This window comes from Crinia signifera, chromosome 5 (assembly GCF_055691185.1).
Source record: "Crinia signifera chromosome 5, ASM5569118v1, whole genome shotgun sequence".
Lineage (NCBI taxonomy): Eukaryota > Metazoa > Chordata > Amphibia > Anura > Myobatrachidae > Crinia > Crinia signifera.
The window spans coordinates 259933449-259951763 of record NC_139221.1 but is presented as its reverse complement, the minus strand read 5'-3'; the positions used below and the strand labels follow the sequence as shown (position 1 = coordinate 259951763).

Sequence of the window (18315 nt, the reverse complement as noted above, 5' to 3'; positions counted from 1 at the left end):
TTCCTGGGTTGAAAAGCTTTAAACCGGTAATTTGCTGTTGGTGTGAATTGGGGTTAGACTGCACCCGGAAAAATGACCCGGCACTCAAAAATGCCGGATAACTGCCGGGTGGGCGGTGTGAAAGGGGTATTATTGAATCTGACCCTCATGAGTGTGGAACTAATATGTTAAAATACACTTTCATACTGAGAAGATACTTGGTGACTTGGCGAAGGTAGCTTCATAAAGAGAAGAGTCATTTAAAGACAGCACACTGTTTTACCTTAGCAAGCAAAATATCTTCCTCCACTTAGTCTAGACAATTGATGTACTTAATTATAAGTTCAATAAAGCTTTTATATGATCTTATTACTCCCAAAAGAATCAATATGCTAATCAGTATGCTGACTTATATTAAAAAAGATATCAGATTTAAAACAGGGTAATTTTTTTAGAAACATTCGTTACTATACAATATATTAGGTTCAATGATGGGAGTGATCTTATAGCATGATTCAAATGCATAAAACATGGTTGTTGTTTTGTCCTCATCTAGGCTTGCTGTGACAATTTAATAAAGATCTATTGGACGGAATACGTTTTTGTTTTGTGGCACTGGCTTGTGCAGTTAAGACAATTTGAACGACCTCTATGTACCATTATTCCTATAATACTAATGCCAGCAATCTACCTAACCTGACTTAAAACCTTATTACGGGTGACCATTAATAAACCTTAGCAATGACTGCATTATTTCTATTTTTACAACAAATTAAGATAAATTCATTTTAGTGCAGGTAAGTTTTACTGACCTGACTACAAACATGAAGTCCAAGATAAAATACAAGACAAAGCATTATGGCATTCATAATTTAAGGCATTAATATCTTATATCATGCCCACGTTCTAGCTTATTTCTGTAAGTAAAGGCACATATGGTAAAAGCAAGGCAATCAGTTTTACTTATAAGCAGAATATTTATGCTCTGTAACATAAAATAAGTTAGTATTTGGTTACAAAAGTAAGACATTACAATTTACATTGACCTGTAAAACCCGGAGGACAGAGTATCGAATGCAGGTAAGTCCAAGTCTTGCGGGGTTCCTTATAGAAAAAAATAGTCTTTAATTGTTCTAAGGCAAGAAACATGCTTGTGGTTGCAAACTCCAGTCCCAGGTAAAGGCAAGCTTCAGTCATTGGAATTGCTGAATTAGTGGCACTTTGACAGTTTTCACTTCTGATATATGTGATGATTTCTGGATGATACAACTGGTGGTCCCCTGCAGTTTGTCTTTGCCTTGTGCAAGGTTCGTTAAAGCCATTGCTGCGTTGATCTCCCGCCAGTAGGTCTCATCCTTGCTGGCCCCTCTTTTATTAACTGCACTAGATTAAATGAACAAAAACACAATTGCATCAGCTTGCTTATTGAAAAACAGTAGCGTAAGCATAAAGCGAATGGTCATATTTATTACTATGTAGGTTGGAAACTGTAAAGGATATTAGGAGTTCTGTCATTCTTAACAAGTCATTCACTGCATGATAAAAGGTGACATTGTCATACACTGACGAGCTCCCTAGCTCCCTGTCAGTCACCAGGACCTGTGGGGAGGAGTTATATCACTTTATATTCTCCTGGCCAACTGAGCTGTGGAAGGGATACATACTGTATGGATGACCGGCGATGGGGATGCCGGGCAGTCAGAATACCAACAGTGGTCACAAAAGTATAGGTACCCTGCCCCTGCCCCTCCAAACCCTCCCTCCCTGCAGCCTTACCCCAACCTCCATACCCTGCTCCCCAAACCTAACTCCTGGGCCCACAGTGTAACCCTAAACCCCCCCCCCCCCCTAACCCTCCCTCTCCACAGCCTAAAGCTGCGTACACACTATAAGATTGCGGGTACAGATGATATTGGCTACTGGGATCTGGTGGGGTGCCAGCATCGGCAAGTACACACTTGCCGATGCTGGCTGGGGGGGGGGAGGTGATGGCGAGGGGAACAGTTGCCATGCTGCATTCAGCAGTATGGCCCTCATTAACGATACGCTTCCTTATCACTTCTTACACAGATGACGGTAGGGGGTCAAACCGCAGGAGCATGTGTCTTTTTTCAGGCAGAGCGCACACTGGGTGATCTAATGAACAATATCGATCAGAAGAGCCAAAATGAGTGATATCGCTTATTATATCGACCAGTGTGGGTTTAACAGTAACAGTATACTAAGGGACTCATTTACATTGGGCTGTAAAACTATTTCATGATACAGTATGCCTCCCAGGCATTGTATATCCACCTTAATGCTCATAGGTCAAATCTACCTGAAATGCTTTTTTTCAAAAGTAGGCAAGTATCACTATTATAGTGGCTAATGTATCAATGTATTCATTTACCTTTCTGTGGTCACATTTATCTTGCAACCTAATATTAGCTCAATAAAGCCAACCTGTGTCAGGTAATTACCTCAGTGTATAATGTTCAGCTATTCTCTGTAAAGCGCTGCGGAATATGTGTGCGCTATATAAGAAAATGTTAATAAATAAAAATAAATAAATAATAATAGCTACTGTACTTGGTCTTTAAATGCCAGTGTGCAGACAAGCCAGAACCAAGAAGCATAGCTTTTGTAGCCATTGTCATGTAATGAATGGAAATGTAGGACTGACCAGACCAGGAAGACTTAGGTGCAGCTGGTCTGCATAACCTATATGGCATTTTGTGAATTGAACATTCCCCATTTTTACATAGAGAACAGTTAAGAGTTTTCAAAGTGTATATGTGAGAGCAGAGTTTCAAAGTTTTTGCTTAAACAATGTAGATACTTCCTTTGCAATATAGGTACGGTAGTGGAGAGTACAATGATCATGTGGGAGCAATTTACTAAGATGGGAGGTCTATTTCAGATAGGGCAACCAATCACATACTATTTATTATCTTCTAGAAGGTTCTAAATAAATAAGTAGATTCTGATTGGTTGCCCATAGAAACATCCCACGTGAAATAGATATCCCATCATAGTAAATTTCCCCGTGTCTGTTACACACATAAAAAATATAATTTAGGCTAAGAAGACCCAAAAGTGTAAAGCACAACAAACACACATACACACACACACACACTTGATTGACTGGTACATCACGCATGTCACAGCTGTTATCTTCAGCTTTGTCTCATGATAAGGAAACGTGTTAGCACCAATGCACAAGCTGTTCATGTAATAAACATGTAATACAGCGGACTCACCTTTGACATTTATTTGGCCCAGATTCCAGGGTGTCTAAAATGAAAGAAATGAGCATGGGAGTTATTCTTGTAAAATTCTGAAATTGCATCAGAAATTATTTTTGAAATGAATGTTGGGAACAAATTATTACTGTTACCATAGAAACACTAGGGAGTTTATACTGAGTCAGCCACAGCTGCATATATGTCTGTAGGCGATATGTACTAAGCCATGAAAAGTGATAAAATGAAGAGTGATAAACCACCAACCAATCAGCTCCTACCTGTCATTTTTCAAGCACAGCCTATGACATGGCAGGTAGGAGCTGATTGGCTGGTGGTTTATCACTTTTCCAGCTTAGTACATCTTTCTGCTGTAGCATTTGTAACTTTGTGCTAATGCCGCTATGAAGCCCTTCCCTTTGACTGTGCAAGGCCTGGGATGTTCATTTTGGTCTTTGCTCCATCAAAACTTACACCAGTCCTATACTACTGCACACCTCCCAACAGTCCTGATTACAGCCGGACAGTCCCGCTATTTGGACACTGTGTCGCTATCCCTCCAACGGGTGGCAATGTCTCACAGGTGGTAGAGCCGCTTGGTGGGAGCCCGAATGCTGTGCAGAGCAGCGGTGAACACTGAAGAGATGCCATGTGCATGTGTTATCCATAAATATGCTTAAAGCCCCATAGACACTAGACAAGAAAGTCTTAGATATCAATAAGTAAGGTGTCTCATCAATAAGGCCCTTAGATTTCTTGCAGCAGTATATGGACACCCAATCCCCCTTGAGCTGCCTGGGACCTTCCTGGGTGGCAGGATCACATGCGATGTGTCGCATGCAACCCCGTTCCCCGCTGACGGGAGCAGGTTGGAGGTCGGACGTGCTAGCAAGTCCAACCTCCGACTCCGGTCTGATGCACACAGGACCGCACATCGGACCCAATGGGATGTCAAACACATCCGATTTGGGCCGATTTCTTGGCCCGATCCATTGGAATTGGTTGAAATTGGCCCAAATCGGACCAGTGTATTGGGTCCTAATGCTTACAAACTAGGTGGTTATGTTGGGGGGGGGGGGGGTAGGTTTCGGATAGAGGCCTAATATAGAAATGATAATCAAGTGTAGATTAACCAAACTCAGAGGAAAGTTATTTTTCCCCCTTCTAGCTCTTTAAAGAGGCAACATTTTTAACACTTTTGAATGTGCTATTCATGTTGGGTCATTGTGTATTTTCTGTTCAAGAAGCCCTGAAACCATAGGAAAATTTCCATATTCTTCCTCATATGCACTGGCTGCATTAGTCTTAGACACATTCTGATGTATACTGATGAAGTTCTTGCACATGTGTTCACCGCTACTAGCAACTGAGCCAGTGCAAGTACGTTAAAATATTTGTTACGCCAAGCGAAGCCCAATTTTTAATACAACACGGATATTTCATTTTCTATGTTAAAAAATGATCATATTTTCACAGCATGCCTCCTATAAAACAAACTGAAATGGTAATTGATTCATGAAAACCACACATAAGTCTGCTTTTGATAAAATGGAATGTAATAGGGGAATAAAATAAGGCAGTGCGTTTAATATCATCACAGTATGCGCGTTGGCGTTGCTTTCAGAGGTCAGAAAGTGCTTTATGAGTCCTGGACATAGAGTTACTTGAATAAACTTTAAGAATCCCCGGACTCTGTGTTATGCACAGAAATTCCCGTAAAACGTTTATGATTAAGTCACATAGACGCTTGCCACGTGCCAGGTCCTGCGATGTTTACTAATTCTTCTCTGTGATATATATTACAGTATGTGATATATCTGCTGACACATGGCTGCTGCAGAATAATGTGTTTTCCACACATGAGGACTTTTTGTGTGTGTTTTAAAGCACTAACACCTATGGGACCTTATACTGGTCCGTTCGTACGGTCGCGTGTGTTCGCACGGGGACAATGTTTGCCCTTTGCGCATTTCTGAGCATGTGCATGGTGAGTGCGGCCACGATGAACAGAATGTTCGCCAGGTGCACCCACCCAACCTTGTGGTCAGTGGGTGGAAGGAGGCGGCGTGGTGGCCCATTAGTATATGGGAACGCCCAGCGTTTCATGGGTGCTCCCATGAGAATGCTGGGCATTCTCATGCTAATGAACTGATGACGCAGGCGCGAGGGGCAGGCAGCTGACATCACCGGATGTCAGCTGCCCGCCCACTTCCCTCAGATTGTGCAATCAGATCTAAGGTTGCACTGAGCAACCTTAGCAATGCGTGCACATTCCACATCATTTGATGGATGCTGACAAACGAATGATGTGGGTGTTACCCAGCAGGCTGCGAATGGATGTTTATGTAAAACCACCATTCGCAGCCAGTGCGTGTGAACGCATGCTGCAAATGGGTGGCAACCAAGTGAATCAACCGGAATACCCCTCCAGCACTTTTATTGGGCTGAAGATAGAAGGCCATTAAACAAACTGAAATATCAGTACCTGTGGGAGGGACAGCGAGAAAGTCTCACTATTTGGAGACTGTCCCTCCCACAGGTGGAAGTGTCCCGCTAAGCAGCGAGCCTTCCTGAATCAGGCCCATATTGTATGGATCCAAATAAGGCGCCTAGTGAATTATGCTGCTTGGCCTATACCTTTACTTAACTCTTAAGCCTAGAAATAACTCACATTGAAACACCTTATCCTAAAAATAAGACACAGACACCAACTGCGTAATTTTAAAGGTCATGGAATATTTATTGTAACTGGTATGACCCTATTTGTTAAGGGATGGCAAAGAAAAGCACTTGAGACCAGCACCCCCCGCGGATGTTACTCATGGCAGCGCCAAGGGCGCCCCAAAACGCTAACATCTCTCCATTGTGGGTACAGCCTGCGCTGTGACGGATATGCCACACGACTCCTATGGCCTGACGCAGACACTTCGTCCTGGCAGAGGGGGGGCCATACCGCACAGAGACCACCTGACACCTGAGAGCGCCTTCTCACTGATTAATAATTAAAGCTATCAATTAAATTTGGTGAAAGGCCCGTGAGCCAGGTAGCACAGAGAAAAGGGAAGGGAGGGTGGGGATCCAGACTCAAAGAGGAAGTCCTTCCTATCCACTAGCCTATATATACCCCTCTCCAAGCTACCTCCCCAATGCTACCTGATTGGCAGATCTAAATGCCACTCACCTGAGATTTCCTATGGCCTTATTCTATCTTTCAATAGCTTTATTTAACAATCACAAATTCACAGGCTCTTAAATACACTCGAGCCTATGCCCTTGTTCTATATAGACAAAATTGATTTACATAATAGTCAATTTATAAAGTCAATACATAATTCTCCTTCCTTGTTGCCATGTACTTTCTTCTGACCGAGGCAAGATGCTCATATCTTGGCAGGCACACTCCTGTTTGCACTCTTTTAGCCCTAGTACAATCAATATGTAAAAAAAGACTGACATACAGTACCACAACCACATCATATAAACCACAGAACTATCTCTGCACAGAATTGCACAAGTCATAGCCCACGTCTGTACTACACAGCATAATAAAAAGCACATGTAGTGATAGCAAATCATAACATCCAATGAAAAGGTGACTAAGGCACCAAAGGATGCATTTCTAAAACAATTTTTGCCTGTAGCCTAATTACCGGATACAATATAATGTACGCTGTTGACCACATACCTGGCATATCACTAGGAAATCATGGCACGGGCGTAATATTTGAGTTAATGGATTTAGACAGCTCCAAAACTGTTTTTTTTTCTTTTCTGGAGAGAAGACGGCCATGGTAATGAAAGAAATACACACAATAATATTTGCTCCGTGGTGACTGTGAACATATCAGCCACTAAACACACCCTTATACGGGACTAACAGGGAGTTCACGCACCCAAGACTGCGGGCAGGGGGCATGGGGTGGCGGCAGATAGTTGCGCCCAGCGTTTCATAAGCGTTCCCAAGAAACCGCTGGGGGTTACCATGGGAATCGCATGTTGACATGGGCACCAGGGGCAGGCAGCTGACATCACCGGATGTCAGCTGTCCGCCCAGTTCCTCCCGAATGTCCACGCATATCCAAGATTAGCTCAGATTAACCTTAGATGTGCGTGGGCTGTCCACATCATTCGATGATCTGCGAACATGGAATGATGTGGGTGTTTTTGTTAAACAGCTATTTGCAGCCCATGTGTACAAACGCATGTGCGAGGGGGGGGCATGTATATCACCATTTGCAGGGCTGCGTCTGGTGGACACGCAAGGCTGGGAATTCGTCATTCATCATACAAGTGCTCTCTTATGTAAGTTATCCCTAATAAAATCAGACTACATTCAAAGTCGGTAATGGAAACACCATTCGTGAGACGTGTTACTATGGGCCAGATGTATCAAGCTTCAAAAAGTGATAAAATGGAAAGTTATGAACAGCCAGCCAATCAGCTCCTACCGGTCATGTTACAGGCTGTGTTTGAAAAATTACAGGTAGGAGCTGATTGGCTGCACATGTTACATCTGCCCCACCTGCAGTGCACATGGTTTTGCCCATTTTCCAAACAAATTTGTACTGCAATCAGATCTGAATAAGGGCCACTGAGTGCATGTCACTTGTGCACATTATTTAATAAGAAAGAAAATTCCTGACAATAGGTAAAAAGTCATATGCAACCATTCTAGACAAATGTATGCCTCTGGTAAATCTGTTCATTAATGTTAATCCCAAAACCTACAGCAAAATCAATGATTTATTGAATGATATTAGGAGACATTATTTTGGAGGGCCGATAATTTTCAGCTGCAGAAGAGGAACTGCACCTACAAAATGCATAGATAAGTTACAAAATCATCGTAAAACACACAATACTTACTACTGTGTCACGAAAGAAATACAGTACCTACATTATAATGTTACATACTCGGTTATGTTAAAATTCATTAACCCTAATTTGGACACTAGCGGCACTGTCATGCATTTTCATGTAGTTAGCAGGACTCAAGAATTCCAATAAATGTAGCCCCAGCACATGAAATCCTTGTCATATCCTTTTAAACCTTTTTTAAAGGGTTTTTCATACGGTATAGTGATCGGAATGTATTAATTTATTAAATTCAAAGACATCCTACTGTTCTCTGTTCTGGTGCTTCAGCACTCACCTTAACTTTTCTTTACCCGCTGCTGCTGGGTTTTGGACCTTCGATCAGCCTTTGGTATTATTGGCTGATAACTCAGCCAATAAAAATTGAACAGACTGCCAACTGGAGTTCAAAGCAGGTCAGGGAATCATAACCCACAACAATACTATGGGCTGACAGCAGCTCCTAGAGAAACATGAGCCTCAAAATAGGAAGTTTACAGTATATTATTGTACACTAGCCGTCAGAAGAAGAGGATTATACCATGTGTGTGTTTGTATGATGAAGGGGGGGGGGGGGTATTTTTTTTCCTTTAGGGGACAATGGGGGAAATTTACTAAGATGTGTATTCTACTTTACATGTGATGTTGCTATGGGCAACCAATCAGAATCTACTTCTTATTTATTTAGCACCCTCTATAAGATAGTAGACAGGATCTCATTGGTTGCCCACAGCAAATGTGTTTTATTGTTTTTACTATTGGGGCCATTGTTTTACTTTATTTTTCCTGAGAGGGCCAATGCGGTTGCTTTTTTGCTTATTTGAGCATATGTGTTCACTTTTTTGTTCTCTTGGGTGGCAAATGTGTTGGGGGGGGGTTTCTTTCTGGGCTAATGCGTCTTTTGTTTCTTGTAGGTGACAATGTGTGTGTGATTTCCTGTGGGGGCTTACATAATTATAATAATAATGGGTACGGGGGGAGGGTATTCAATTAGCCACATTAAAAGATTGATAGTGCGATTTTCGACCAAAGGTCATTATCGGACTATCTAATCCATTTTTATTTAATGCATTACATTTTTTTTAGAGAAACATGTCCTGTTTTTTGGGTGGTAACAAATGGGATCCAGGATAAATATTGGGATGCTATGTGTTATTGCTGCTTGGAGGGCTGCTTATCGGGGTTTTAACATAATCCCCTGAGCAGTGTTGGCATCAGGGCAAATTCAATAGCACCTGGCGAATCAATTAGCTGTGGTATATTTATTGCATAGAGTACTAGTAGACCTGGGGCTTCCCTAATTTTGTCATCCTTCTGGTCTTATCATTTGAAGATATCTCATACACGTTATCTTTTGATTTTTCCATATATAAACATCATCATAATCGCTTCACCATTATCGATTATTTGGAGTCAAGCGCCATCAGTGTTGTTCCCCAACTACAGTGTTCTTCGAAGGAAATATTTCCCGTGAACTCTCCATCAACATTGAGGCAACAAGGACTTCCACATTGCACCTTGGGACTTTCTATTTTTGTTGTTTCTAAGATAAAAAAAGGTCTGTAGAGTACACTGGCCACAAGAACGGCTTTTATAAACAATGCAATTCTAAATTGGACAAAGAACTTAAAGCAACTTGTTTTATTTTTAACAGTTTTTATTTCAGCGTGTTTCTTGGGCTGTTTTTGCCACTTTTCATTGGCAGATGCTCTGAGTATAGAGCGAAATACAGGCGTGTTTAATAGTAGTAACAGATGCAGCGAGAAGTAGTACGTGTGTACGCAGCTCATTAAAAACCACTGTCACACAGCAAGAACTGGGGATACATACAGTACACTCCATCTGTTCCAGGATCCTATTGTTCCATACCTCAGTATTTCTATCGTTGCCGCAAAAAAAAAAAAAACGCTTGGAGGACAACAAATGAGGAAAATATGTCCCTAACACATTTGCTGCATCACTCAAGTAACCAAACACGTTTGTCAGCAATACTTGTTAAAGGACTGAACTTTCCCTCTCATTAGAAGCAGACATTGGAGAGAGCTATTCCAAGGTCAGCGGGTGTTGGCACAGATAAAAGCAAACTCTCCAGTCCAACTTGCTGATGTTGAGCTGTGTTTACGTAGACACAACTTGACAAAATCTGCCTCTGATTAAGCATTGCACTCATTTGTGATGTGATAGTACACAAGCTGCTAATGAGGTTGTTGTAAATGGAAAATGATATCTAAAGCACATCATCCCTATGTAAAAGCGATTAGTACAAACAAATCCCTGGGATGTAATATAATAATAATAATAATAATAATAATAATAATAATAATTTTATTTATATAGCGCTCTTTCTCCAACAGGATTCAAGGTGCTTAGTAAGTAAGTAAGTTTAATTTATATAGCGCTCTTTCTCCAACAGGACTCAAGGTGCTTAACAGATGGAATGAATATAATACATGGAACAATTAACTATACTTATAAGAATTGCACAAAAGCTTGAATAAACAGGAAAGTCTTGAGTCTGTTTTTAAAAGACTCTAGAGTGTGGTCTCTCGAACTGTGCAGGGAAGTGAGTTCCATAGAATGGCTAAATATAACATTTTAATAGTGATTTTAAAATGTGACATTTAACAAAATGACAGTTGGGAGCTGCTTGGCTGTAGCATTATCAGCTTCCACTTTATCACTTCACCATGCTTAATAAATTCCTCGTGTTCTCTCTTATTGCAGGAGATACATCTACGGACATTGAATATTTGCTCACTATTTTAATAAGTCTCCCCACATTTCTCAACAATAAGTAAATTCAGTCCACCACCCAAACAAAAGAGCATATGTAACTGCGCTCACTAACTGAGTATGTCATCAGGTAGCAAGTATGTTATGGTCACTACTTCATAATATAACTATCCTTTATTTATATAGCACCGCAAGGGGTCTGCAGCGCCTAAGTGAGTGCTGAAACAGTATGAACAAAGCAATAAAAGAGTGACAAACGTGGCTGATCACAAAAGTATGGTGCTGTTGTTAGCAGAGGGGAGGAGATGATGTGTATGTGAGGAAAAGAAAATCGCATACAGAAAGAGGGCCCTGATTGTGAGAGCTTAGTGTCCTAAGGATATGCATACTGTATGCACATGTTATAGGTTTCCAGATGCCCAGACAGTAGATGCAGGTGAACCATTCCTAAGATCGCGTAGACATTAGGAACGGATTGCTTTGTGTGTATGCCCCATATTGACGGCAATGCGCAGTCCCACACATCACCATCGCCTGACTAGCTCTTGACTACATATAATCAAGCTCTAGTCACATCGCCAGTGTTCTAATCAGAGAACACTGGTCAGTACAGATGGCCCATACACACATCGTTACGTGTGTATGGGCGAACTAGCCGCCGGGAAGCAGAAGGGCAATTTCCCTAGTCTGCATTGTTCAGCATGCAGGCTAGCAGAAATTGCCCTGTATTTCTGGGGCTTAATAGTTGGGTGGGATGAGTTCAAACTGCAATCTAAATTGCAGTGTAAGAATAAGGGGGGTATTCAATAACAGGCGATATTTCCGACTGTGGAAATAGCACCCACCGCCTATTCAATGCTGCCATTGAGGTGGATCCCGACAAAACATATCTGACTTTCAAACCAACTGGATCTGTTTTGTTGAAAATTGACGTGGATTGTCCAATTCACAGCGGTATCTCGACAATCCACAACCGTTTTCGCCATCACGCCCCCTTCTTGACACTCGACAGGAGGAACATTGAATTCCACCTGTCAAGTTGCAGGACTGAAAATGGACCGGTATTCCGACTGTTGGGGTGTTCCGACAGTCTGAAACTCGAATTGAATACCCCTTAAAGCAGCCAGTATCTAACCTGCACAGAACAAAATAACTGTCTCTGCACATGTTACAGTTGCCCCACCTGCAGTGCACATAGTGTTGCCCATTTTGAGAACAAATTTGTCCTGCGATCAGGCCCTTTGGCTACCAGCTTAGGGAAGAACACTGCAATATATTTCCATAGTTACTCTTATGTGAATATCAACAAAGGGGCTACTGCACTCTTGCTGAGCACTGTATTATAATGATCTCTGCTCAGGAGTCATGTCAAACGACCTTGAAATTAGAATATATGACAAAAAAATACATCAAAAGTATTTACTATTTTTCATTTAAACACGAGCTTAGAAATTAAAAACGTAGAAAATATGAAATCATTAATATACATTTTTCAGACATTTAAAGTTACGTATGTAATAGTGTGTGTGTTAAATAGGGGGGTATCATTTGAATCTAAGAATTTGTATGATTGGAAATTATCTTACTTCTTAAAGGAAAAATTGTGAAAGATGTATGTCAAACACAAATAGAATGAGACCCCCAATTCAAGGCTTCATTGAGACCCTGTACAAAGCAAGTTGTAATAAATGCAGATTTTAACCCTATGTTTACAGCCTGTATAGAAGGAGAAAAGTGGTGTAGTAGAGGGTGGATTTTGGATAAATTCAGCAACAGAGTCAACCTAAATTACACAGATTATACAGATTTAGGATAAAGTACTATGTCTATGCATATCTAGTACAAATAATGGAGATTTATGCATTGTGAAAGCATAACAGCCGCTATTAATTACAGAATATCTATCATAGTATAACCCTACATGTATACATCACTCAGTCAACCCAGAAATTTCTGTGCCACAATTAGCTATTTTAGCTTTTACCTGATTTAATTACTTCACAATTTAGTAACATTTTAAAATGCTTATTTAAACTTAAAAAAAATCAGTTCATAAATTCAAACCTACAGTATGGGTCATGACCCTTAATCTGTAGACTTGATTCAAAATGAAAAGTTAACAGACTTTTACTGACTGCATGCCAGCAAAGTCACATGGCTAATTTCCAGAGAGATTATCTTTATAAACTATAGCATTAATCACTATGACCAACTATTATCAGCACTGTTGCTCCAAGGTAGGCTTCTATGATGGGATAGAGTTACAGTATGATGAGGGCTGAGTTGTATAAGATAAGTGCTTCATCTTTGTTCTTCAGGTTTATTGGGAGTAGTGTGTTACAAATAAGATAGCCTTGTCCTCATTGATTGGGAGCGATCAAGTGCACATTGGTTGATATTGACATGGTTGTGCTGTGCTTCTGATTTCTTTTTTTTATTTTTTATTTTACTGATATTTGCTGTTGACAATTGTGGAGAATTTAACTATCCACTTTAGGTTACGGCAGGAATCATTGATTCCCCCGGAGCTATTCAATTAGCCCCAAAGCCAGGAGTCATTAAGATTTTGTAATTTAACCTGGTGATAAGAAATTCCCAATAACTCTGGGGTTAACAGGTGTCACGACAGGGTTAACACACAAATCCATAAAGTTTTCACAGATTCTGTGATTTAATGCCTGTAAACCTCTATCGAGGCTGGTTAAATGACTAAGTGTTAACAAGCCTATTCAGAGAAGTCGGGAGTCTAATTAAATCACCCGGGTGTTAAAGGCCGAAGTAATTGAATCTCCCCCATGTCTTAAAACCCTCCCCTTATTTTTATTTTTTTTACAAAGCAATATATTATGTATGTAAAAAATATATATATATATATATATATATGTATATATGTATATATATATATATATATATATTACCAGCAGATAAGCGACGGCATGACCGCCTTTACATAGCATCCTGCCACCCCCTTGAAAATCACTTGGACGGGCAAAAATTGATTAGGGCAAGATGTATCAAGCTTCAAAAAGTGATAAAATGGGGAGTAATAACAGCCAGCCAATCAGCTCGTAACTGTCAAGTTACAGGCTAGGTTTGAAAAATGACTCTCAATTTTATCACTTTTTGAAGCTTGATATATCTGGCCCACTGTGAACTGAGCAAATTTCAGCCCAGCGATGTTCCCCATCATTGGTTTGCATACACGTTGGGCAAAAACGGCCAGTGTGTGTATGCACCTTAAATGTTATCTGTAAGCATTGCCTAATATGTGTGATATATGGATAACCATTCATAAATAATAATTATATATCTGTTAAGTATATCTGTCACAAATCTATACCTCTGAAAGGTCTGTCTTGAATACTCTGGATTGTTGCTTAAAAAGATACTTACGGATTTATATAATGTACAAGATTTAAAACTGTAGACCAATTCCCAGTGAACCCATTCCCACTGCAGTACAAATAGTAGATGTTTAGTACCTTTGTCATTCCCTGGCTTCTGTTAAATAAGTCCCTGGATTTGTTAAAATAACTGGAACTGGTACAGAATTCTTTAAGTCTTATGAAGGACTATGATGTTACTATTTAAATGTTCCAGAAAATTTTCCGTTCACCTTTCTGCATGTACAAAACAGTATTACACTTTTTTCTTTGTCTATCTTGCCATCACTTAGACGACACAGTTGCCAACACATAACCGCCTTAGATTTGCCTTAAATCTGTTGGCCAAGAAAGAGGACTCAGGCACCTTACTAAACACCGTGGAAGTTGACTTCATGTTAATTACTTTTGGTTTTTGGATTTTTATTCATGAAGTGCCTGAAATCTACATTTACCAGTGTGTGAATTGCAAAAATAAATAGTGTTTGTTTTTTCTATGTTTCATTCTACTTTTATGAATATATAGCAATTTATGTGGTCTCTGTATATTGGAGCCAAGGGCTGCGGAATATTTAGTATTTTGGACACAGTACAGTGTGTTTAAAAGAAAAAAGGTGTTAATGTTTAGTTATCATTAAATAAATTACTGAACCATGTTATTTGTTCTGGAAACTGTAATTAAAATGCAATGTAATGTATAATGTAAAACCTAACGTAGGCTACAATGTAATTAAACTTGGAGACGGATTACTTTAAAAAAAATGTGTCGTTGGAATATATATACATCATGAATGTCCATAGTGTTAGTGCTCAAGTTCTGGTACAAGGTGGCACCACATATCTTACTGCAGTATTACAAAACGCACGCACCATGCAATGGAATGTAGCAGAGCTGACCGTAGCAGTGATAGAGTCATTTACAGCTGGGTGGTGGGATAGGAGACTCAATGGCGCACAGGGGACACTGCTACCCTCCTAGCACCGTGGGTGGATTTTGAGTTGCAGACACATTTCACTCTAAGTACAGGGTTGTCGCCATTCCAACTGGGCCTACCATTCACCATTTAAAATCAGATAGTGGATAGACAAGTTAGATTTCTTATTATTGATGTTGAAATCCTGCAGTCTTGCTTCACGTTAGTTAATGTTTAGGCACCAAATGTGGACTCTGATTTTATTACTGGATTTTTGCAGCAAAGAGAGAATTAACCCTTGATATTTTGGAGGGGATCTCAACTCCCCAGACCATTTTCCCCAATGTGGTGGTCACTTCATCTATTGGATACTTGCTGCCTCCTACACCCTACTGAGCAGGTCTTTATTGCGCATTGACTATCTTTTATTATCTGATGTTTTAATGTTCCGTCTACACAATGCTCAAATAGATGACATTCTGACCTCTGACAATGCTCCGATTACATTGACATTAACATTTGAATCCTTGTCTTGACAACATATGGTGATTTCCTGTGCCCCTAGCCTCATTTGCTGATTTCCTATCTTTCCTCAAGTCCAAATGGTCCAACTTTGTTGATGACAACATTGGGACAATCCTGGGCTCATGTTGGAAACTTCGAAGACTGTAATGCAGGCCATCTTAGTTCTATAACTAGGAGAAAATGCAATGCTACTTGTACATCACTACAAGATGCTGTTACTTAAACTTTTACTGCCAATACTTTGGACTCCTCTCCCAAGAAATTGCGCTGGTACAAACAGGTCAATCAAATGTTCGAGGATTTCCTTCTTTTGCATGCAAAACATAACTTAGAAGTCTCCAAACACAAATATTACCGCTGGATCAATATAGCTGGATGTTTTTTGGCCACCATCACGGAAATCTAGAACTCATATCTTAGCATTCTTAACCCAGCTTCTCTGTCTCCTATCACTGACTCGCAGGGTATTTTGTTTCTATTTAATACCTATTATTTTCCATATACTCACCTAAGACTATTAAAACAGAACAACAAAGACTTTTGTTAGATGAAGTTCGTCTACCTAAGCTAACTATTAGGACCTTGCCTACCAATAAAGAGCCTGGTCCAGATGGGTAGTCAGGAGAAGATTACAAAATCCTCCAGGATGATTTCTCCCTGCTATTTAGACACATCCATCTCCCCTTCCCTCTTTCATTTAACGTATCTCATACAATTATTTTACCTAAACCCAAGAAGGATCCACATCTTCTGGGTTCCTACACTCACATCACTCATGTCAGCATGGGGCAGATGTACGCTGATGTCTGAGGGTATTGTGGGTATCTCCCAGTGGATTGCTGGTCAGCCAAAAGCACGAGACAACACTGATGATGCTGCAGACAAAACTGGAAGTGAAGTGACGTAGTTCATCTCCAAAGCAACGGGAACTTCTTCCATCATCAGGAGACTCCTTTCTCTTCTTACAACATTACCAATATCATTTTTAAGTACCCCCCAAATGGTCTGCAGTGTACCCTCAGGGGTACATGTACCCCAGGTTGGGAATCACTGCACTAACACATACCTCAAATCACAATTCTTACCTACAATGGCTTTAAAATACTTTCTTCACATTCATGACCAGGAGGTTCCACTAGAGGTCCATGACAATCCTCTACTAATGACAACGAGATGCCTTTGGCACATCCTGCGCCATAAATCTTGCTCTATGCATCATGCTCAAGAATCAATTCATCTATATTTTAAGTAAGGGCCTGTATCATGACTTGGTCAGTTAGGGGATGCATCAATGGCTCACACAATTCCCATCTCTTTCTATGGATGTTCTATGAGAATTACTAAGATCACTCACACTGTTAACTGCTAGAACATATAGTGAGCTCTTCTTAAATGTGAACCATAGGATTTATTTATCTTCCCACAAGTAGTTTAGAATGGGTTTATCTGACCACCATACTTGCCCTAGATGTGCCAGAGAATAGGCTGTTCTTTATCACTGTCTTTGGGAGTGCCCGGTGGTCCAGGGCTTCTGGAGGCAGGTTAGAAGGGAAGCTGGGACCTACTAGGTTAAATTTGTGCCTTTTATCCTTGAGTGGGCCATTCTAGGCATCTTTATGAGGCTGTATTAAGTGATTACTTGCTATAAGTGCTGCAGAAAAAAAGACAATTCTGCAAGAATAGATACATCAACTCCAATGATATAAGGAGAAACTTAAATGTATTATCCAAATGGACTGGGTGGTTTGATAAGGAGAGGAGGGAGTCTTTCTTTTTCGACACATGCGAAAGACTTACAGTATGCCAACATCAACACAATCTCAGTTTTAGAATAGCATGCGTCTGACCCAGTGGTATGAAACCCACATTCTGCTCGGAGATATCCCCATTGTGTTATCTGACAGGTGAGTGCCAGGCGCCCTTTTTCTTTTCTTTTGTCTTTAGTTGTATCTCACTCATGCTGATATTTAGATATTATGGGGTAAATTTACTAAGATGGGAGTTCTATTAAAGATGGGATGTTGCCCATAACAACCAGATTCTGTCTACTAGAGGGTTTTAAATAAATAAGAAGTAGAATCTGATTGGTTGCTATTGGTAACATCACATTTTTAATAGAATGCACATCTTAGTAAATTTACCACCATGTATGTGCTTACAACATACATATATATATATATATACCAAGTCCAGCAGACCAGCACCCTCCCTCCTTGATAAACCGCCGTGGTGCTATGGAGAAGATTCAGATAGATGCGCAGTATCCAGCACCCACGGACTTTCACTTAGTAAGAATTCATACCAAACAGGCTCCTTGTTCAGACAAGCTTTCGGGTTTATTACCCTTCGTCAGGTCCACAATATATACAAATGATACAATAAATCTCACCTTATATTCCTAAGTGCGCCGCCTTTCCTCCATTTCCAAACGCCTCTGATCCGTCCCCCCACGCTGCAGTCTGAAATCCGGATCCAGGTTGCCATGGTTACGTGATACCGGCGTTGCGGAGCACGGGGAGTGCACACCCAGGTTCCGGTGAGAGGGGAATGTTAGATGGTGCACCCGGAAGTGTCTGCAGCGTGGGGGGACGGATCAGAGGCGTTTGGAAATGGAGGAAAGGCGGCCCACTTAGGAATATAAGGTGAGATTTATTGTATCATTTGTATATATTGTGGACCTGACGAAGGGTAATAAACCCGAAA

At 40.5% G+C, this 18315-nt stretch overlaps 1 protein-coding gene across 2 annotated transcripts in view; it reads right to left on the bottom strand.

The window, feature by feature from the left end:
- Positions 1 to 382: 382 nt before the first annotated feature.
- Positions 383 to 18315, bottom strand: part of MKX (mohawk homeobox) — a 106188-nt gene continuing 88255 nt past the window's right edge. The window contains exons 6-7 of one of the 2 annotated variants that reach the window (XM_083186352.1): positions 3222 to 3255; positions 383 to 1362 (exon numbers count right to left, since the gene is read on the bottom strand). In XM_083186352.1, the coding sequence (XP_083042478.1) occupies positions 1173 to 1362; positions 3222 to 3255 (224 nt within the window). In that variant the 3' untranslated portion in view covers positions 383 to 1172. The remainder of the gene's footprint in view (positions 1363 to 3221; positions 3256 to 18315) is intronic. The other variant, XM_083186353.1, reaches the window with a different exon arrangement.